This window comes from Leucopleurus acutus, assembly GCF_964270905.1.
Source record: "Leucopleurus acutus genome assembly, chromosome: 11".
Classification (NCBI taxonomy): Eukaryota; Metazoa; Chordata; class Mammalia; order Artiodactyla; family Delphinidae; genus Leucopleurus; species Leucopleurus acutus.
The window spans coordinates 31,472,334-31,496,100 of record NC_139152.1 but is presented as its reverse complement, the minus strand read 5'-3'; the positions used below and the strand labels follow the sequence as shown (position 1 = coordinate 31,496,100).

General features: G+C 34.7%; 1 protein-coding gene across 5 annotated transcripts in view; it reads left to right on the top strand.

The window, feature by feature from the left end:
* Positions 1 to 23,767, top strand: part of ABCD2 (ATP binding cassette subfamily D member 2) — a gene marked incomplete at both ends in the record, with an annotated part of 76,189 nt that overhangs the window by 42,035 nt on the left and 10,387 nt on the right. For all 5 annotated transcript variants that reach the window (XM_082850888.1, XM_082850885.1, XM_082850887.1 and 2 more), the window contains 2 exons: positions 5,626 to 5,771; positions 15,804 to 15,888. In XM_082850888.1, the coding sequence (XP_082707014.1) occupies positions 5,626 to 5,771; positions 15,804 to 15,888 (231 nt within the window). The remainder of the gene's footprint in view (positions 1 to 5,625; positions 5,772 to 15,803; positions 15,889 to 23,767) is intronic.

Here is a 23,767-nt window from a genome sequence, read left to right as displayed (position 1 = left end):
GTCTATTTAGGTCTTCTGGCCATTTTTGGATAGGGTTTGTTTGGTTTTGTATTTGAGTTCAATGAGCTGTTTGTATATTTTGGGAATTAAGCCCTTGTCAGTCACATCATTTGCAAATATTTTCTGCCATTCTGTTGGTTGTCTTTTCATTTTGTTTATTGTTTTCTTTGCTATGCCAAAGCTTGTAAGTTTGATTAGGTCCCATTTGTTTATTCTTGTTTTTATTTTTATTGTCTTGGGAGACTGACCTAAGAAAACATTGGTACAATTTATGTCAGAGAATGTTTTACCTATGTTCCTTTTTAGGAGTTTTATTGTCTTTAAACCATTTTGATTTTAAACCATTTTGATTTTATTTTTTTTGTACAGTGAGAGGGTGTGTCCTAACTTCATTAATTTACATGTGGCTGTCCAACTTTCCCAATACGACTTGCTGAAAGACTGTCCTTTTCCCATTGTATATTCTTGCCTCTTTCATCAAAGATAAATTGACTGTAGGTTTGTGGCATATTCTTTTCCAGTACAGATTATTACAAGATGTTGAATATAGCTCCCTGTACTGTATGGTAGGACCTTACTGTTTATGTATATATAGTAGCTTGTATCTGCTAATCCCAAACTCCTAATTTATCCCTCACTTTCCCCTTCCCCCTTTGGTAACCATAAGTTTGTTTTCAAATGAATTTATTTACAAAATACAAAGAGACACAGACATAGAAAACAAACTTATGCTCTTTTTTAAGATATTGCCCTTTCACATAGGTAGATAACTAAGTTGAAATGAACTTTTTTGTCTCCATAATGGTTTATTGAATGCCTACTATGTGCCTGTAGTGCTGTACTAAGTGCTCTACATTGCTTTATAAAAACCTACTGCTTCATTTAATCCTCATAACAAATGCAATAAAGTGAGTTACTTTACAAATGACGTAACTATAGCTCAGAATTTGGGTCACATTGCTAGTAAATGGTGAGATTGGGACTCCAGTCCAGAACCATCTCCCCAAAGCCTATTATCACAACCATGACTCTATACTGTCTTCCCCAAAATGTAGATATAAAATATAATTTTATCAAATATTTCCAGTTAATCAAGTCTTATGGTAGAATCCTGTAGAAACACCATTGAAGTGAATGTTCAGATGTATTTTAATCATTGCAGTCTCAGTTATGTATTGTGTCATGGCTGTTCTGTGGATTGAATTATATTTGGGGTTTACGCTAAGGCTGTCTATACTTCTGATTTACATTAAGTTGGAACTGGCATCACTTTGTAAGTTAGCTAAAGTACTGACTCCTAATATTTCCTTGTATTTCTTCTTAGTAGTCTCAGGATACCAACTAAAAATTTGTTCACTGGCCCTGATGGTCAGTATCTATTTTATGTTACTGTTATTATTACCAGATATTAATTTAAGATAATATCACATTATATAAATGCTTAAAGTGATGGAAATAAACAAATAACTTTTTGTCCTAATTCTGTTTTTAAAAAATATATGGTTAGACTGGAGAGGGAAAAAAATCAGAGAGCAGGAGAAGACATACGGAATATGGTAGAAGAAAAGTGACTAGAAAGGTGCGGCCACTTGGGAAAACAATTGGTCAGTTCCTCAAAAAGTTAAACAGAGTTACCATATGCCCCACTACTAGGTGTATGCCCACTATTCATAATAGCCAAATAGTGGAAACAACTGAAATATCCAGATTAACAAAATATGGAATTTAATTCAGATATTAAAAGGAATGAAATACTGCTACATGCTACAACATGGGTGAACCTGACGATATTATGCTGATAGAAAGAAGACCACATATTGTGTGATTCCATACATATGAAAATATGTGAAATTTCCAGAATAGGCAAATCCACAGATACAGAAAGTAGATTAGTGATTGCCAGCTGTTGGGAGGAGGGAAGAACTAGGAGTGCCTGCTCTTAGGTATGGAGTTTCTTTTGGGGGTGAAGAAAATGTTCTGGAATTAGATACTGGTGATATTTACATGAGCTTGTAAATATACTGAAAATCATTGAATTTTACACTTTAAAAGGGTGAATTTTATAATGTGAATTATACCTCAATTTAAAAAATATGACTAGAGATTCCTTATATTTGCAAAGACTCCATTGAAAATCTTATTACATGAATGCATATATGTATAATTGAAATATAAATATTTTGATTTTCAAATATTTGTTAAATCTGTTATAAAATAAATTTTTGTGCTTCAACTAAATCATTTGCATCTTATGGGAAAATAGGTAGAGAATTGATCTACAAACACAGTTTGTATTTAAAACCTTTAATTCTCTCTCTCTGTACACACACACACACACACACACACACACATTTTTTTTAAGTTGCTATAAATAAATCTTCACCCCCAACTTCTTTAGGGTGTACAGTTGACACTTGAGCAATGCAGAGGTTAGAGGCGCTGACCCCAGCACAGTTGAAAATCCATGTATAATTTATAGTCGGCCCTTTATGTATAATTTATAGTCGGCCCTTTATATCTACTGTTCCACATCTGCAGATTCAACCAACCACAGATTGTAAAGTACTATAATATTTCCTATTTTAAAAAAACCATGTATAAGTGGACCCATGCAATTCAAACCCATGTTGCTCAATGAGGAACAGTATTTTCAGAGAGCAAGAATAGTCTCTAATATAGACATAGTATGATGATCAAATTTATGAAAATTAACACTGATATAATATTATCTGAACATACTTTTGTTGGTTCTCAAACCAGCCCTTGTACACAGTGGGCAAGAAGAGACAGAAGAAAGAGGCAGACCACTCCAGATTGGTGGATGGCAGGTTTAATAAGCAAGGAAATTTACATTTGAGGCTTGTCATGGGCAGCCTCAAGATGAGCCTCTCCACTTCTATCCACCAGAATCTTAAAAGTTTATATAGAGGCCTTCATGGGGTTCGGTCATGTATACCATCCATATGGTCTCAACACCACATTGCTCCCTCAAGTCTGTGTCCTTGAAAATAGTTGGCAGCTGTGGGAACTGTGGGTTGAGCATACATTCCAAGGTCAGGGAAGAGGGTTGGAGCATCAGATTGCCTGGGTCCAGCTCAGAGGTCAACTGGCAGTGAAGTCCTCTTGATTACCTCCTCCAACAACTTTCCACGTTCAAAGTTTGCCAATTGTCATAATACTATTCTTTATAATAACTTGTTTTTCTCAGTCCATCATCATACATTGTATTTTAGTTGCTATGTTGCTCTAGTTTCTTTTAATGTGAAAGAATTCCTTAGCCTTTCTTTGTTTTTTATGACATTGATATTTGTAATGAGTGCAGGACTGTTGTTGTTGTTGTATATTCATAAAATCCCACAATTTGGGTTTATCTGATAGCTTCCTAATGAAACAATACAGTTTACACATTTTTTTGCAATAATACTACCTGCATTAGTTTTCAAGATCTACTGAAACCAAAAACTTGCTGGTCTAAAGCAACAGAAATTTATTTTCTCACAGATCTAGAGGCCAGGAGTCCAAAATCAAGGTGTTGGCAGGGCCACCCTCCTTCTGGAAGCTCAAGGGGAGAATTTTTTCTTACCTCTTCCAGCTTCCAGTGGTGCCAGGCTTGTGACAGCATAACTCCAATCTCTGCCTCTGTCTTCACATGACTTTCCTCCCTGTGTTTTTCCTCTTCTTTAAAGGTATTTATTAGATTTAAGACCCATCTGGTTAATCCAGGATAATCTTATCTCAAGATCCTTAACTTAATTACATCTGCAAACACCTTTTCTTTTCCTAAATAAGGTCACATTCACAAATAATACGGGTTAGGACTTGGACATATCTTTGAGGTCCACAATTCAACCCTGTATACTTCCTAAATGCTGTTGTGATCTTCTCAAAGGGTAGTATCAGGATGCAGCAAATGTACACAGAACGAGGAAATAGATTTTTGTTCAAAAAATTATGAATTCATGCTGATATTCTAATTCAAATTAAACGTTACAGAATATTTTTCTCACCTTCCCACATTTCATATTTGTATCTTCCTTCTTCCACGGCGAGAACCTTACCTCCTAACGTTATTAAAATGTTTACTTATTTGATCAATCCTACAACATAGTTTCAGAATTGCTAGCCTATAGCAACAAGAAACATGAACAATTAGTTTTAAGGTTTCTTTAGGGTTTTCAACTGAAATTATGTAACCAAATTTGAAAGTTACTTGGATCAGTCCCTCCTCCCCATTTTATGTGGTTATGTTATTCATTTGATATACTTTTCAGTTCATTTGTTTCTGTTTGTATTCAATTTTAGGGTTTCTTCCTTCATTTTACTGGTTAAATAAAAAAAATAATAACACTTTAACATAATTCTAAGAGTAAAAACTATATAGAAAGTATTCTTAAAGAGGTCTTTTCCCTCCCTTATCTATTCTGCCTTGTTCCTCCCATCTCCTATAGGTAACTGATTTCATTAGTTTCTGGTTTACTGTTTCCTTTTGTAAATATAAGCAGACAGATGTATATTTTCTTATTTTGCTTTCATTTTACATAGAAGTGGTATACTACATATTAGTGGTTCTATCAAATGGGGATGGTTTTGTCCCCTAAAGGGACAAAATAATATTTGGAGACTTTTTTTTTTGTCACTGCTGCAGTGGATGCTAGTAGCATCTGGTGCGTAGAGATCAAGTGTTCCACTAAACATCCTATAATACACAGGATATACCTCAGTGACAAAGAATTATCTGATTTAATAACTCCATAATACCACTGTTGAGAAACCCAACTATATATCTACTTTGCACTTTGCTTTTCAACTTAACAATATATTATGTAAATCACCCTATATCAATTCATAGAGATCTTCCACATCCTGTTTTATAGCTGCATAGTGCAGGTTCTATAGTTTATTCAGTCAGTCTCCTTTGTATGCACATTTAGGTTGTTCTCAATATTTTGCAATAACAAAGAATGCTGTAATGGATAACTTTACACATTTTTTTGTTGATGGTGGTGTATTTTTGGAAGTATATCTTTAAAATAAATTCCTAGAAGTGGGTCAAAGACCACATGATATATTGGTTTGTAGAATTCTCTCCAAAGGGTTGTACCATTTTGCATTTTCACATTGTATGAAAATACCTGTGTCTCCATAGGCTTGCCAATTGAGTGAGTTGTCAAACTTTTGAACTTCTGCCAATGTGATAAGTAAGAAACTCAGTATAGTTTTAATTTGCATTTCTCTTATTTTGAATGATACTTTTTAAGTTTTGTTTGTTCACATTGCTGGGTCAAAACCTCAGATTTTATGTTTAACGCAAATAGTTTTAGATGAAATACAGAAGCAACATTTATAAAATACAACAGAACAAGTATGTATTTCTATGCTGAAAATATACAAGTATTTCTTGTAGAAACTTTTCGTGTGGCTATGTCTCTATATGTTTTTACATGAATATAACAGTGTTTTATCCTGCCACGCCTGAGAGAGAAATACTCATCACCAGGTAATAAATATAATCCTAGAAATATGGTATTTAAAGTCTGCTCTGGAGTTTTCAGACCACCAGGATGTCACATTGAGTAAACTAAACTGATTTTGTACTAAGATTCTTGTGTTCTTGGTGTTTTACAGGCCATACATGTCTCTTGGAAGTCTTCGGGATCAAGTCATTTATCCAGATTCAGTGGATGACATGCATGATAAAGGCTATACAGACCACGATCTAGATTGTATTCTACATAATGTTCACCTCTATCATATAGTTCAAAGAGAAGGAGGTAAAGTCTATAATTTGTGTTTTTTTCATGTATTTAAATTAATTTTTAAAAAGAAAACTTGGGTTTAATTTGAATGTATGCTGTTGTTGGAACATAAGCACACAAGTAAAGATGGAGTTTACAGCTTTTGTTGCTTTTCCATTCTTGACATGCTCTTTTCTGCTTATGTTATATTTCATGCAGCACACTAAGCTTTTTACTAAGTCTGCTGCTAGCATTTGAAAACAGTTTTTTTTTTTGGTCATATTTTAATGTACATGTGTCCCTGAGGCCATAGTCAATCTAAATGTATGTAAAGTTCATGACAGAAATATTCTCCTGTCAAGCTCTCGGCTTATATTAAATGTAATAATTTGAGAAGTAGGTATCACAAACTTATTTATTTTCAGAACCACAGTCTTACCAATACATTTTTTTTTCTCTAAAGCAACACACAGAGAATTAGATAAAATATAGAAACTTCTGTACTGTAGTATTTCAACATAAAACATACTTTTGAAAGAGTAGGAATAACAGTTATACATATTAGCTCAAAAAAGAATTACTTTCAAAAACACAGAATTACTTTCAAATAACTTGATAAAAATATAATTTGATAGCCTAGAAAAACTAATGAAGTAGCAAGCTAGAATTCTAGGTTAAATTTTGCATGGGTTTTATGTTTTACTTTTTAGCCCATTTACGTTATCAAAAGAAGCAGCATACTACAGTAGTTAAGAATGTAAGCTTCAAAGTCAGAGTTCTAGAATCAAGTCTTAAATAGCTGGGGGACCTTCAAGATGGCAGAGGAGTAAGACATGGAGGTCACCTTCTTCCCCACAAATACATCAAAAATACATCTACATGTGGAACAACTCCTACAGAACACCTACTGAATGCTGGCAGAAGACCTCAGACTTCCAAAAAGGCAAGAAACTCCCCACGTACCTAGCTGTGTGGCTGACAGGGTCTCAGTGTGCCGCTTGGGTGTCAGGCCTGAGCCTCTGAGCTGGGAGAGCCGAGTTCAGGACATTGGACCATCAGAGACCTCCCGGCCCCATGTAATATCAGTCAGTGAAAGCACTCCCAGAGATCTCCATATAAACGCTAAGACTCAGCTCTACTCAAGGACCAGCAAGCTCCAGTGCTGGACACCACATGCCAAATAACTAGCAAGACAGGAACATAATCCCACCCATTAGCAGAGAGGCTGCCTAAAATCATAAGTTCACAGGCACCCCAAAGCACACCACTGGACGCAGGCCTGCCCACCAGAAAGACAAGATGCAGCCTCATCCACCAGAACACAGGCACCAGTCCCCTCCACCAGGAAGCCTACACAACCCACTGAACCAACCTTAGCCACTGGGGGAAGACAATAAAAAGCAACAGGAACTATGAACCAGCAGCCTGTGAAAAGGAGACCCCAAACACAGTAAGTTAAGCAAAATGAGAAGACAGAGAAATATGCAGCAGATGAAGGAGCAAGGTAAAAAACCCACCAGAACAAACAAATGAAGAGGAAATATGGAGTATACCTAAAAAAGAATTCAGAGTAATGACAGTAAAGATGATCCAAAATCTTGGAAATAGAATGGAGAAAATACAAGAAACGTTTGACAAGGACCTAGAAGAACTAAAGAGCGAACAAACAATGATGAACAACACAATAAATGAAATAAAAAATTCTCTAGAAGGAATAAATAGCAGAATAACTGAGGCAGAATAACGGATAAGTGACCTGGAATATAAAATAGTGCAAATAACGACTGCTAACCAGAATAAAGAAAAAGAATGAAAAGAATTGAGGACAGTATCAGAGACCTCTGGGACAATGTTAAACACACCAGCATTCTAATTATAGGGGTCCCAGAAGAAGAAGAGAAAAAGAGACAGAAAATATTTGAAGAGATTATAGTTGAAAACTTCCCTAATATGGGAAAGGAAATTGTCAATCAAGTCCAGGAAGTGCAGAGAGTCCCATACAGGATAAATCCAATGAGAAACATGCCAAGATACATATTAATCAAACTATCAAAAATTAAATGCAAATAAAAACTATTAAAAGAAGCAAGGGAAAAGCAACAGATTACAAGGGAATCCCCATAAGGTTAACAGCTGATCTTTCAGCATAAACTCTGCAAGCCAGAAGGCAGTGGAAGGACATATTTAAAGTGATGAAAGGGAAAAACCTACAACCAAGATTACTTTACCCAGCATGGATCTCATTCAGATTCAACAGAGGAATTAAAAGCTTTACAGACAAGCAAAAGCTAAGAGAATTCAGCACTACCAAACCAGCTATACAACAAATGCTAAAGGAAATTTTCTAGGCAGGAAACACAAAAGAAGGAAAAGACCTACAAAAACCAACCCAAAACAATTAAGAAAGTGGTAATAGGAACATACATATCGATAACTACCTTAAATGTAAATGGATTAAATCCTCCAATCAAAAGACATAGATAGGTTGAATGGAAACAGAAACAAAACCCGTATATATGCTATGTACAACAGACCCACTTGAGACCTAGGGACACATACAGACTGACACTGAGGGGATGGAAAGAGATATTCCATGCAAATGGAAATTGAAAGAAAGCTGGAGTGGCAACTCTCGTAACAGACAAAAAAGACTTTAAAATAAAGACGAGACAAAGAAGGACACTACATAATGATCAAGGGATCAATCCAAGAAGAATACAATGATTGTAAATATTAATGTACCCAACATAGGAGCACCTCAATATATAGGCATATGCTAACAGCAATAAAAGGGGAAATTAACAGTAACACAATACTAGTAGGGGACTTTGACACCCCACTTTCACCTTTGGACAGATCATCCAAAATGAAAATAAGTAAGGAAACATAAGCTTTAAAGGACACATTAAAGAAGATGGACTTAATTGATATTTATAGGATTCCATCCAAAACAACAGAATACACTTTCTTCTCAAGTGCTATGGAACATTTTCCAGGATAGATCATATATTGGGTCACAAATCAAGCCTTTGTAAATTTAAGAAAATTGAAATCATAGCAAATATTTTTTCGGACCACAATGCTATGAGACTAGATATCAGTTACAGGAAAAAAAACTGTCAAAAATACAAACATATGGAGATGAAACAATGCACTACTAAATAACCAAGAGATCACTGAAGAAATCAAAGAGGAAATCAAAAAATACTGAGAAACAAATGACAATGAAAACACGATGGCCCAAAAGCTATGGGCTGCAGCAAAAGCAGTTCTAAGAGGGAAATTTATAGCAATACAATCCTACCTCAAGAAACAAGAAACATCTCAAATAAACAACCTAACCTTACACCTAAAGAAATTAGAGAAAGAAGAACAAAAAAACCCCAAGTTAGCAGAAGGAAAGAAATCATACACATCAGATCAGAAATAAGTGAAAAGGAAATGAAGGAAACAGTAGCAAAGATCAATAAAACTAAGAGCTGGTTCTTGGAGAAGATAAACAAAACTGATAAACCATTAGCCAGACTCATCAAGAAAAAGAGGGATAAGACTCAGGTCAACAGAATTGGAAATGAAAAAAGAGAAGTAACAACTGACACTGCAGAAATACAAAGGATCAGGAGAGATTACTACAAGCAACTATATGCCAATAAAATGGACAACCTGAAAGTAATGGACAAATTCTTAGAAAAGCACAACCTTTCAAGACTGAACTAGAAAGAAATAGAAAATATAAACAGACCAATCACAAGCACTGAAATTGAAATTGTGATTAAATATCTTCCAACATGTATGGACACCACAGGGAGAAAGAGGTGGGTAGGGATGTTGTGATGAATTGGGAGATTGGGATTGACATATATACATTAATATGTATAAAATAGAAAAATGATAAGAACCTGCTATATAAAAAAATAAATAAAATAAAATTTAAAAAAATCTTCCAACAAACAAAAGGCCAGGACCAGATGGCTTTACAGGTGAATTCTATCAAACATTTACGAAAGAGCTAACACCCATCCTTCTCAAACTTTTCCAGAATATAGCAGAGGGAGGAACACTCTGAAACTCATTCTAGGAGGACACCATCACCCTGATACCAAAACCAGACAAAGATGTCACAAAGAAAGAAAACTACAGGCCGATATCACTGATGAACATAGATGCAAAATTCTCAGCAAAATACTAGCAAACAGAATCCTACAGCACATTAAAAGGATCATACACCATGATCAAGTGGGGTTTATCCCAGGAAGGCAAGGATTCTTCAATATATGCAATTAATCAATGTGATACACCATATTAACAAATTGAAGGAGAAAAACCATATGGTCATCTCAATAGATGCAGAAAAAGCTTTTGACAAAATTCAACACCCATTTATGATAAAAACCCTCAGAAAGTAGACATAGAGGGAACTTACCTCAACATAATAAAGGCCATATATGACAGACCCACAGCCAACATTGTTCTCAATGGTGAAAAACTGAAACCATTTGCACTAAGATCAGGAACAAGACAAGGTTGCCCACTCTCATCACTATTATTCAACATAGTTTTAGAAGTTTTAGCTACAGCAATCAGAGAAGAAAAAGAAATAAAAGGAATCCAAATCGGAAAAGAAGAAGTAAAGCTGTCACTGTTTGCAGATGACATGATACTATATAGAGAGAATCCTAAAGATGCTACCAGAAAACTACTAGAGCTAATCAATGAATTTGGTAAAGTACCAGGATACAAAATTAATGCACAGAAATCTCTGGCATTCCTATACACTAATGATGAAAAATCTGAAAGAGAAATTAAGGAAACACTCCCATTTACCATTGCAACAAAAAGACTAAAATACCTAGGAATAAACCTAGGTAAAGACCTGTATGCAGAAAACTATAACACACTAAGGAAAGAAGTTAAAGATGATACAAACAGGCAGAGAGATACACCATGTTCTTGGTTTGGAAGAGCCAACATTGTGAAAATGACTATACTACCCAAAGCAATCTACAGATTCAATGCAATCCCTATCAAATTACCAACGGCATTTTTTACAGAACTAGAATTTAAAAATTCACAATTTTATGGAAACATAAAAGATCCCTAATAGCCAAAGCAATCTTGAGAAAGAAAAATGGAGCTGGAGGAATCAGGCTCCCTGATTTCAGACTATACTACAAAGCTACAGTAATCAATATAGTATGGTGCTGGCAGAAAAATAGAAATATGGATTAACGGAACAGGATAGAAAGCCCAGAGATAAACCCACACTCATATGGTCACCTTATCTTTGATAAAGGAGGCAAGAATATCTAATGGAGAAAAGACAGCCTCTTCAATAAGTAGTGCTGGGAATGCTGGACAGTTACATGTAAAAGAATGAATTTAGAACTCTCCTAACACTATACACAAAAATACAATCAAAATGGATTAAAGACCTAAATGTAAGGCCAGACACTATGAAACTCTGAGAGGAAAACATAGGCAGAACACTCTATGACATAAATCACAGCAAGGTTTTTTTGACCTACCTCCTAGAGAAATGGAAATAAAAACAAAAATAAACAAATGCAACCTAATGAAACGTAAAAGCTTTTGCACAGCAAAGGAAACCATAAACATGACGATAAGACAACCCTCAGAATGGGGGAAAATATTTGCAAATGAAGCAAGTGACAAAGGATTAATCTCCAAAATATACAAGCAGCTCATGCAATAAATATCAAAAATAAACAATCCAATCCAAAAATGGACAGAATACCCAAATAGACATTTATCCAAAGAAGACATACAGTTTGCCAACAAACACATGAATAGATGCTCAACATCACTAATCATTAGAGAAATGCAAATCAAAACTCCAATGAGGTATCACCTCACACTGGTCAGAATGGCCATCATCAAAATATCTATAAACAGTAAATGCTGGAGAGGGTGTGGAGAAAAGGGAACCCTCTTGCACTGTTGGTGGGAATGTAACTTGTTACAGCCACTATGGAGAACAGTATGCAAGTTCCTTTAAAATCTACAAATAGAACTACCATATGACCCAGCAATCCCACTACTGGGCATATACCCTGAGAAAACCATAATTCAAAAAGAGTCATGTACCACAATGTTCATTGCATCACTATTTACAATAGCCAGGACAGGGAAGCAACCTAAGTGTCCATCGACAGATGAATGGATTAAGAATATGTGGCACATATATACAATGGAATATTACTCAGCCATAAAAAGAAACGAAATTGAGTTATTTGTAGTGAGGTGGATAGACCTAGAAACTGTCATACATAGTGAAGTAAGTCAGAAAGAGAAAAACAAATACCGAATGCTAACACATATATATGGAATCCAAAAAAAAAAAAAAAATTGGTTCTGAAGAACCTAGGGGCCAGACAGGAATAAAGACACAGACGTAGAGAATGGTCTTAAGGCCACAGGGAGGGGGAAGAGTAAGCTGGGAATGAAGTGAGAGAGTGGCAGGGACATATATACACTACCAAATGTAAAATAGATAGCTAGTGGGATGTAGCCACATAGCCCAGTGAGATCAGCTCGCTGCTTTGTGTCCACCTAGAGGGGTGGGATTGGGAGGCTGGGAGGGAGACGCAAGAGGGAGGAGATATGGAGATGTATGTATACGTATAGCTGATTCACTTTCTTATACAGCAGAAACTAACACATTGTAAAGCAATTATACTCTAATAAAGATGTTGAAAAAAAATCTTAAATAGCTCTGTTCTCTGTATCCTCACCTGTAAAGTGGGGATAAATATCTACCTTATAAAGATTCTGTGAAGATTAAGTTAGACTGTATGTAAAGTATTTAGAACAGTGGCACATAGTAAATGTGCAAGAATCAGTTGCTAAAGGTAATAGAACTAGTTGATATTGATACCATGATGTTTTGTCTTTGTGTGATGGTACTTGATATTTTATATAGAAAGTTCACATGTATTATTTTATTGATCCTTACAATAAGCAAATGAGTTAGGCAAAAGAGGCATTATTCTATTTATTTTATTGTGTTTATAATATCATAATTCATAAGTGCTGTAAATATGGAAAGCAGGTTGTCTATTTGTTTCATATGGTCAACTTTTCCCCAGTTTTAAAACACTGTGGCTGAATAACAGCTGCCTGTTAATTTGGGGTAAGTTATTTTGGGTAAGTTTGAAATCGAACAATCTGAATAGAAATTTATAGTAAACATGAGATATTCTATCCTTTTAGAAGTCAAAAGAAATTCTGGAACTGTTTTTAAGAATTTTCCAACCTTAATAATGTAATAGTAATTGTTATGGTTTATTGAGTACTTACTCTGCAGAATATAACATATTAAGCAATTTACAGTGTCATCCTGTTTAATATTTGTGACTGCCTCATGATGTGGGTTTTACCAACTATCTTTTACAGATGAAATTCAGAAGTTTAGTAGCTTCCCCAGGGCCCTCAGCAAGTGGTGGGACAGGGATTCAAACACCGATGGGACGTGAAAGTCAATATTCTATATTAGGCTATGCCACTGCGCTATGCTATCTTAGGTTCTTAGATACTAATAAGATTTGCTATATCCTTACACATAAAAAAACAAATGCTAAGGAAACCCACTTTACTTGCCTAGTCCTTAAAACCTGAAACGTGTTTTAAAGTAAAGCAGGAAAGCATTTAAATTTGCAAGGACATCACTTACTCTGGAAGAAGCATGCTGAAGTTCTAGTAAGATTAGCTAACACTTTGCTTAGAGATATTCTTTGCTTTAGTAAAAGATGGATTTTAAAACTATGTTTTTATCCATCAAAGATATTACAAAATAGAAAGGAGTAGAAGTGTTAATGAATAGACGTGAACTAAAGCAGTTTGTTCATCTTTAGGAAGCAGGAATACTGTTCACTTCTTAGCTGACTTATTGTCACCATTTCAACATCAAATATGATATTATGACTTAGAGTTTTGATTTATATGTTCTCTGATCATGAAATATTGCCTACTAAAACTTTAGTGGATTTAGTGGGTTTAGTGGAACAAAGGACATGATTTATTTAAAATACATAAAATTAAAGCTTCCTTTGACCCAAATACTTTTGTCTTGTGCATTCTCAGTTGAGGGGGGAAATTTTTTTAAGCCCAGAATTTTTCTCCACTGTGTAGCAATCTGAACCTATTTGTCAAATCCTCACTTATGTTTCATAAATGCTATAAAGTTAAGTCATAGAGAAAATTTTATTTCAACAGTTTTCACTAGAAGCAAGAACTTTGAACCACATGGCATTTAGAGATTGCTTTTTCCTAATTTAAAATTATGGTTTTAAATAGATAGAAAATCCCTGGAAGTTTGCCCAAGAATGAACACTGGTCCCTACTGGGGAGTATCATTGGGAAACAGGGAAAGTCTTATTTTCAATCCAGGGCACAAGAAACAATGAAACTCTACTTCTTATTTCCTTTCCCTTTGACCAAGTTTATTTAGAAATTTTAATAAAGATGAAAGTTCAGCTGAGGAAGAATAAAGAAAGCAAAGAGCCTGGATTTTTTCCAAATGGAAAAATTAAGCCTTGAATACTCTGGGATTTGGAAATGTCGTGTGTGTGTGTGTATGTGTGTGTGTGTGTGTGTGTGAAGTTTTGACAGTCATTTTCCTCTTTGAAAATCAGGTTTTGCCTAGTCTGCTCCATTTTATGATATTCCCACTTCAGAAAAATACTTGCTATGGCTGTCTTCCTAATAGGCCCCATGGTTTTGTTTCTAAGTAACATTTTTTTCTTATTACAAAATTAAGAAAGACCATAAAAATAATTTTAAAATAATAAAATTTTCAAATATTATAAAAATATATAGCTTAGAAAGTAAATGTCTCATAATTCTATTCCCAGAGAGATTGTGTATGTGTATTTATTTACAGAAATGCAATCATAATTTATATATGTATATGTGTTCTTCTAGTGAAAATCATAGAAAGAAAATTTTCTCTATGACTTAATTGTATAACATTTATGAAACGTAAGTGAGGATTTGAAAAATAGATTCAGATTGCTATACAGTAGATAAGTGTTCTGGGCTTAAAAAATTTTCCCCCTGCCAACTGCGAAGGCGAAAGAGAAAAGTATTTGAGTCAAAGGAAACTTTAATTTTACATATTTATATAAATCATGTCCTTTGTTCCACTAAACTCAAAAGTTTTAGCAGGCAATCGAAAAATCTGCATATAACTTATAGTAGGCTGTCTTTAACCAAGTTTCCTCCATATCTGCCATTCTGCATTTGTGGATTAAACCAACTGCAAATTGTATAGTACTGTAGTATTTACTATTGAAAAAAATACCTGTATAAGTATTTCACAGTTCAATCTGTATACAAATACACACACAATTCTGCAATTTGGTTTTCCATATAAAAAATATTCTAGGTACATTTCTATATCAGTATGTATTGATCTAACCTATTTTATTAAAAAATAGAAGGCTTGCTTTTTGAATAAATAGCCAACAGAAAGTCCTGCATATAAATAGATCTGCATATAAATCCTAGCTCTAATATATAGCTGTGTAAAATTTGATATATCAATTTCTCCATGAATTTCAGCTTATCGACCTATAAAATAAAACTAATAATAGCTACCTAATAAGGTTGTGAAATATATAATGAGAAAACTCATATACAGTGCCAGTCAGATGGAAACCATTTAAGTCAGCTCCTGTCATACCCTTTGTAGACTTTGCAGTAAGCCTATGCAAATCTGTTGATCTTTTCTCCCACCACCCTCCAAAATAAGTCTATCAACTCTTTGGAGATATTCAGAAACAAACACATTTTCAAAGTGTCAGTATTTGGAATTCTTAGAAGACGTTTTGTCAATGTAAGTAATTATTACTTGTAAAAAATATCAAATCTAAATTAAAATGCTTAAAAATAAGGCTCTCTAGCTTATCCAAGCATTTCTGAGGAATATCAGGTTCTTTGTGTTAATAACTTAAACTTGCTAGGAATCACTTGTCTAGATAAAAACTGTAAAAGATGCTCTCTTTAGTTAAAAGATGCTTTATAAAATATATACTTATATATATTTTAAAGGATGGGATGCTGTTATGGACTGGAAAGATGTCCTGTCAGGAGGGGAAAAGCAAAGAATGGGCATGGCTCGCATGTTTTACCATAGGTAAGTATATTATACTCAAGTAATGACTATTCCATTGTTGTAACCAAAAAATGTTTGAATAGGATTCCGTGCCCTCATCTTTAGTCTGAAAATATTTTTCTGAAAAACTAGTGCTTAGAATTTACAGTTTTTTAATTTCCTAGGTTATTTTTTTAATGTGACAGAAATCTCCAAGTATTTAAAAAAAATTTTTTGTTGAGTAATGTTAGATGAAAAAATTAAATTTTTATATGTCCTAAGTTTGAAAATAGGATTATTATTAATTTTAAAATGTGAAGAATACATAACCACTGTTATACTGTTGTGAACACAGGAGGTAGACATTCAGTAATACTTCTCAATTAAATTATTAAATTCAAACTAAATTAACTTTCTAACCACTCAGTAGCCTATAAAACTTAGTAGTGCTCTCCTCCTTGAAAATCAGAGGCATATCCAATGGAAAAAGGAACCAGCCAGCCTAAGTCTTCATGGACTCAGAAATAAAGAGATGCAGGAAAAAATTTCTCTTGATAAAACTTTTCTATTTGCAACCAGCTTCATAGCCTTTTGAATTCAAGGTACCAAACCTAAGACGTATTAGAAGAAGTATTAAAACTATTCTGATTTATTCCTCTTTTTTGTCCTATTCTTCTGTGAAAAATAAATTCCCCCTTTTTTTTTTTTACATTAAGCCTCTGGCAATGAAAACCTGAGTTGTTACTCACTTTTAATACTTTTATCTTGGGCAAAAAAGCCCAAGAGTTATGTACATGAATGCCTGAATAGACCATAAGCTGGGGCATATGCCATACTCTTGAAGAAGCTGCAGTGGAAACAATAATATCTTCATAGGGAACATTTAAAAGCTGATAAAAACCACACACAAAAAAATTATCAAGTAAGCCTCATTAAACACTTAGCAACAAGTTGGCTACCAATTTTTTAAAAATCTTTTATTATGGAAAAACCATTACAACTTCATCAAAGAAGAGAAAATTGTAAGATGAACCCCATATTCTCATCACACTGATTTAATACAGCACTTGATTTATCTATTTTTTATTTATGAAGCATTTTAAAGCAAATCCAAAATCATGGAATTTTTTCATTAAATACTTCGGCATCAATCTCTGAAATATTAGGATATTTTCTTACATAATATATCATAATCATAACTAAAAATTTGATAATAATCATTTAAAATCATTTAATACCTGGTTCATATTCATTTTCCCTGATTGTCGCAAAAATATTTTTTTATACTTGGTTTGTTCAAACCAAGATCCAAGCAAATTTTATATACTGAATTTTGTTGTTGTATATCTTTTAATTATTTTTTAAAGCGTCTCTTCTTCTCCCTGCCTCTGTCCCCTTCCCCCATCTTTTATGCCATTGACTTGTTAAAGAAACTGGGTCAGTTGTCCTGTAAGAATGTTGTCCTTTGTAGATTGGTCTGATTCCTTCCTCATGAGATCCCTTTACCTCTTTCCTCAATCTCCTATTTGTCCTGTAAACTGGAAATTAGAGCTAAAAGCTTGATTATATTTAGGTTCAGGCTTTTTGGTAAGAATATACCATAAAATATTTATCATTAAAAAATAATTTAAACAACTTTATTAAATATAATTATATGTTTATTTCATAAAAGTAGAAAATATGATAAGTAAAAATAAGAAAAAATCTGTTGTCTCACTACCTGTAACACATAAAATTTTGGTATAGTTTTTTCTCTATTTTGGTATACAAAAGTTGGTTGCTATTTTTTAATGTAACTACTTTCATACGTATATTGCAGTTTGTATCCCTCTTATTTTTTTTTGGCCACACCACACGGCTTGAAGGATCTTAGTTCCCTGACCAAGGATCGAACCCAGGCCTGTGGCAATGAAAGCACAGAGTCCTAACCACTGGACTGCCAGGGAATTCCCTATATCTCTCTTTTTATTTTGTATGCTATTATGTGTACTATTATGTAATAGCTAGCCAGGGTTTATTTATTAGTATTATCATTAGTGTTATTATTATTATAACAGTTATGTACCAAATACATAAATGTATTTAAGTATACAATTCTATGACTTTTGACAAATGTATATACATTATGTAACCAATATCCCAATTAACATAAAGAATGTTTCCATCACCATAGAAAGTCTCTCATGCCCCTTTCCAGTCAAATCTCTCCGCAGACAATTTCTGTTCCGATTTCTATCCTCATAAATTACTTCTCCTGTTCTACAATTTCATATAAATTAAATCATACAAATATGTATTTTTTGTGTGTTATACCTGGATTTTATTAATGAAAAAATATTGTGTAATAACATGGTATTTGTAATAATGACACAGTTAGTTCAAGAATATGGCAAGCTAAAGAAGTATGAACCAAAACTTGTGAACTCAGAATTTTTAGTGAAGTGCATTTTGGAATGACCATTTTGAGATGATTTGGTGAGATTCAAGAGTAAACTTTACAGTGTGACGTTTATGACTAGCTGTTACCCACTATTACCCTGAATCTGTTTGAGCCTCATCCATAAATACTCACTAATATGATCCCCAGCATAATTGGTGAAATGTAATATGATGGAATGTAAGGTATGACCATAAATTTCTCACTGTGTCAGTGTGTTAATAAGATAAGCTCTGTAAGAAAAAACAACAGGCATTAATAAAAGATGCTAACCTAAGTAGATTTTAAGTACCTATAACTTAAAATAAGTACTTGAAACTTTTGTATCTAAAATATTTTGGATATAATGTGGTACTGAATAAAAATAAAGTTATAACAGTGGAAAGAATTTAGTGCTCCACAGAAAGATGAGGGGAGATGAGCAAGTTGAAAAGCAGAATTTATTGAGAAAAAAATAAAATGAAATAGAAATGCTAAATCCAGTGAAGGACCTGCACTGTTGGTGAGAATGTAAGTTGGTGCAGCCACTGTGGAAAACAGTATGGAGGTTCCTCAGAAAACTAAAAATAGAATTACCATATGATTCAGCAATCCCACTCCTGGGCATATATCTGGATAAAACTATAATTCAAAAAGATACATGAACCCCTGTGTTGATAGCAGCACTATTCACAATAGCCAAGACATGGAAACAACCTAAATGCCCATCAACAGATGAATGGATAAAGAAGATGTGGTACATATATACAGTGGAATACTACTCAGGCATAAAAAAGAATGAAATAATGCCATTTGCAGCAACATGGATGCAACTAGAGATTATCATACTAAGGGAAGTAAGTCAGAAGGAGAAAAACAAATACCATATGATGTCATTTATATGTGAAATCTAAAATATCACACAAATGAACTCCTCTATGAAATGGAAACAGACTCACAGACAGAAAGAACAGACTGGTAGTTGCCAAGGGGGAGGGGCTGGGGGAGGGATGGAGTAAGAAGTTGGAATTAGCAGATGTAAGCTTTATATATAGAATGGATAAACAACAAGGTCCTACTATATAGCACAGAGAACTATATTCAATATCCTGTGATAAATCATAATGAAAAAGAATATCAAAAAAGAATGTATAGGGGCTTCCTTGGTGGTGCAGTGGTTAAGAATCCTCCTGCCGATGCAGGGGACGTGGGTTTGTGCCTTGGTCCGGGAAGATCCCACATGCCATGGAGCGGCTGGGCCCGTGAACCATGGCTGCTGGGCCTGCACGTCTGGATCCTGTGCTCTGCAACGGGAGAGGCCACAACAGTGAGAGGCCCGCGTACCGCAAAAAAAAAAAAAAAAAAAAAAAGAATGTATAGGAACTTCCCTGGCAGTCCAGTGGTTAAGCCTCCATGCTTCCAATGCAGGGGGTGCGGGTTCGATCCCTGGTCAAGGAACTAAGATCCCACATGCCACGCAGCGTGGCTGAGGGGGAAAAAAAAAAGTGTGTGTGTTTGTGTGTGTGTACCTGAATCACTTTGCTGTACAGCAATGATCAACACAACATAGTAAATCAACTATACTTCAATAAAAAGTAAAAATAGGGCTTCCCTGGTGGCACAGTGGTTAAGAATCCACCTGCCAATGCAGGGGACACGGGTTTGAGCCCTGGTGTGGGAAGATTCCACATGCCGTGGAGCAACTGAGCCCGTGCACTACAACTACTGAGCCTGCCCTCTAGAGCCTGCAAGCCACAACTACTGAGCCCACCTGCCACAACTACTGAATCCTGCATGCCTAGAGCCCATGCTCCACAACAAGAAAAGCCACCGCAATGAGAAAGCCCACACACAGCAACAAAGACCCAATGCACCCAAAAATAAATAAATAAAATTTTTTAAGTAAAATTTTTAAAAAATCGAGTGAAGGAAAAGTATAATAATGAGAAAGTGCCTCCCCTCATTCTCAAAGGATTAATAACAAGATTTGAGTTGTAATGTGGAACACTTGAGCTAACTAAAATGGAGAACTTTCGCAAGGAGTATTAAGCATCAAAGTTGTATACTCTTTTTGAGAGGATTTTAATTTTTCTTAAAGGATTACTATTTTTATTTTTGGGGGGGTACTTTTTCCTTTTTTTTAACAACTTTATTGGAGTATAATTCTTTACAATGTTGTGCTAGTTTCTGCTATATAACAAAGTGAATCAGTTATATGTATACATATATCCCGATATCCCCTCCCTCTTGCGTCTCCTTCCACCTTCCTTATCCCACCCCTCTAGGTGGACACAAAGCACTGAGCTGATCTCCCTGTGCTATGTGGCTGCTTCCCACTACCTATCTTTTTTACAGTTGGTAGTGTATATATGTCCATACCACTCTTGCACTTCATCCCAGCTTACCCTTCCCTTTCCCTGTGTACTCAAGTCCATTCTCTACATTGGCATCTTTATTCCTGTCCTGCCCTTAGGTTTCTCAGAACGTTTTTTTTTTTTTTTCAGATTCCATATATATGTGTTAGCATACGGTACTTGTTTTTCTCTTTCTGACTTACTTCACTCTGTATGACAGACTCTAGGTCCATCCACCTTGCTACATATAACTCAATTTCATTTCTTTTTATGGCTAATATTCCATTGTATATATGTGCCCATCTTCTTTAACCATTCATCTGTCAATGGACACTTAGATTGCTTCCATGTCGTGGCTATTCTAAATAGTGCTGCAATGAACATTGTGGTACATGACTCTTTTTGAATTATGGATTTCTCAGGGTGTATGCCCAGTAGTGGGATTGCTGGGTAGTATGGTAGTTCTATTTTTAGTTTTTTAAGGAACTCCATACTGTTCTCCATAGTGGCTGTATCAACTTACATTCCCACCAACAATGCAAGAGGGTTCCCTTTTCTACACACCCTCTCCAGCGCTTACTGTTTGTAGATTTTTTGATGATGACCATTCTGACTGGTGTAAGGTGATACATCATTGTAATTTTGATTTTGCATTTCCCTAATGATTAGTGATGGTGAGCATTCTTTCATATGTTTGTTGGCAATCTTTATATCTTCTTTGGAGAAATGTCTATTTAGGTCTTCTGCCCATTTGTGGATGGGGTTGTTTTTTTTTTCAATATTGAGCTATATTAGCTGCTTGTATATTTTGGAGATTAATTCTTTGTCAGTTGCTTCATTTGCAAATATTATCTCCCATTCTGAGGGCTGTCTTTTTGTCATGTTTATGGTTTCCTTTGCTATGCAACAGCTTTTAAGTTTAATTAGGTCCCATTTGTTTATTTTTGTTTTTATTTCCATTTCTCTAGGTGGTGAGTCAAAAAGGATCTTGCTGTGATTTATGGCAGAGTGTTCTGCCTATGTTTTCCTCTCAGGGTTTTATAGTGTCTGGCCTTACATTTAGGTCTTTAATCTATTTTGATTTTATTTTTGTGTATGGTGTTAGGGAGTGTTCTAATTTCATTCTTTTACATTTGGCTTTCCAGTTTTCCCAGCACCACTTATTGAAGAGGCTGTCTTTTCTCCATTTTATATTCTTGCCTCCTTTATCAAAGATAAGTTGACCATATGTGCATGGGTTTATCTCTGGTCTTTCTATCCTGTTCCATTGATCTATAGTTCTAGTTTTGTGCCAGTACCATACTGTTTGGATTACTGTAGCTTTGTAGTATAGTCTGAAGTCAGGGAGCCTCATTCCTCCAGCTTCGTTTTTCTTTCTCAAGATTGCTTTGGCTATTTGGTGTCTTTTGTGTTTCCATACAAATTGTGAAATTTTTTGTTCTAGTTCTGTGAAAAATGCCATTGGTAGTTCGATAGGGATTGCCTTGGATCTCTAGATTGGTTTAGGTAGTATAGTCATTTTCACAATGTTTATTCTTCCAATCCAAGAACATGGTATATCTCTCCATCTGTTTGTATCATCTTTAATTCCTTTCATCAGTGTCTTATAGTTTTCTGCATACAGGTCTTTGATCTCCTTAGGTAGGTTTATTCCTAGGTATTTTATTCTTTTTGTTGCAGTGGTAGATGGGAGTGTTTCCTTAATTTCTCTTTCAGATTTTTCATCATTAGTGTATAGGAATGCAAGAGATTTCTGTGCATTCATTTGTATCCTGCTATTTTACCAAATTTACTGATTACTCCTTCTAGTTTTCTGGTATCATCTTTAGGATTCTCTATGTATAGTATCATGTCATCTGCAAACAGTGACAGTTTTACTTCTTTTCCAATTTGTATTCCTTTTATTTCTTTCTCTTCTCTGATTGCTGTGGCCAGTACTTCCAAAATTATGTTGAATAATAGTGGTGGTGATTTTATCATGAATGGATGTTGAATTTTGTCAAATGCTTTTTCTGCATTTTTCAAGATGATCATGTGGTTTTATCTTTTCTTTTGCTGATGTGGTGTATTTCATTGATTGATTTGCTTATGTTGAACCATCCTTGTGAACTTGGGATGAATCCCACGTGGTTGTGGTGTATGAACTTTTTAATGTGTTGTTGGATTAGGTTTGCTAATTTTTTGAGAATTTTTGTGTCTACATTCACCAAAGTTGTTGGCCTGTAATTTTCTTTTTTGGTGGTGTCTTTGTCTGCTTTTGGTATCACAGTGATGGTGGCTTCATTAGAATATCTTTGGGAGTGTCCTCTCCTCTTCAACTTTTTGGAAGAGTTTGGGATGGATCAGTGTAAGTTCTTCTTTGTATGTTTGGTAGAATTCTCCTGTGAAGCCATCTGGTCCTGGACTTTCATTGGCATTTATTCTAAAATATCAGAATTTCTTCAGAGGAAGTTGTCCTGGTAAATACTTGGTACTGATTTTCAACCCTGAAATAAACAATAAATGACAGGCATGAGTTGACCTTTGGTCCCATTAACAAAACTAAGTCATGCTACTGAGTACCAAATAAGCCCGGACAGGCTTGAAAGAAAACAGAGAAAAGGAAAAAAAGATAAAGAGCTGTGGGGTGAAAATGAAAGGGAGAGAGTTATCAGGAGGAAATGGTGGCAAATAATAGGTGCCTCTGATAGTAGTAAACAATCATTTCCAGAGTAAAAATTGAGCTAGGAAATAAAATTGTTGAGTATAATCAGAAAAATATTTACTGATTTTTTTCCTTAAGAAAATGGTCTCAAAGTTACTAGGTTAAATACCTACTCTAAATTTGTCAGATTAAGCATACTTACTTTTGTAGGGTCTTCGATCAATGAAATTCCATTAATTGTGTAGGTACTCACATTGTTGATAAAATTATCTTCTCAATAAATGTTTGCCAACAGGATTGTGACCTGTTTGATAGTTAGCTACTATGTGTAATGTATTTTCTGTGTTAATTAGTCAGAACCTTGTCACCAAGAATGAACCTGCGTGCTGCAGGAAAGTGCATTCAGTAAGCTGTCTTATTTTTCCTCTGCCTCATATTCACGATTCACCCATCTGCAATAAAGCATATTGTATTATGAGCAGGTATCAAAAAATCTATTTTAAAATC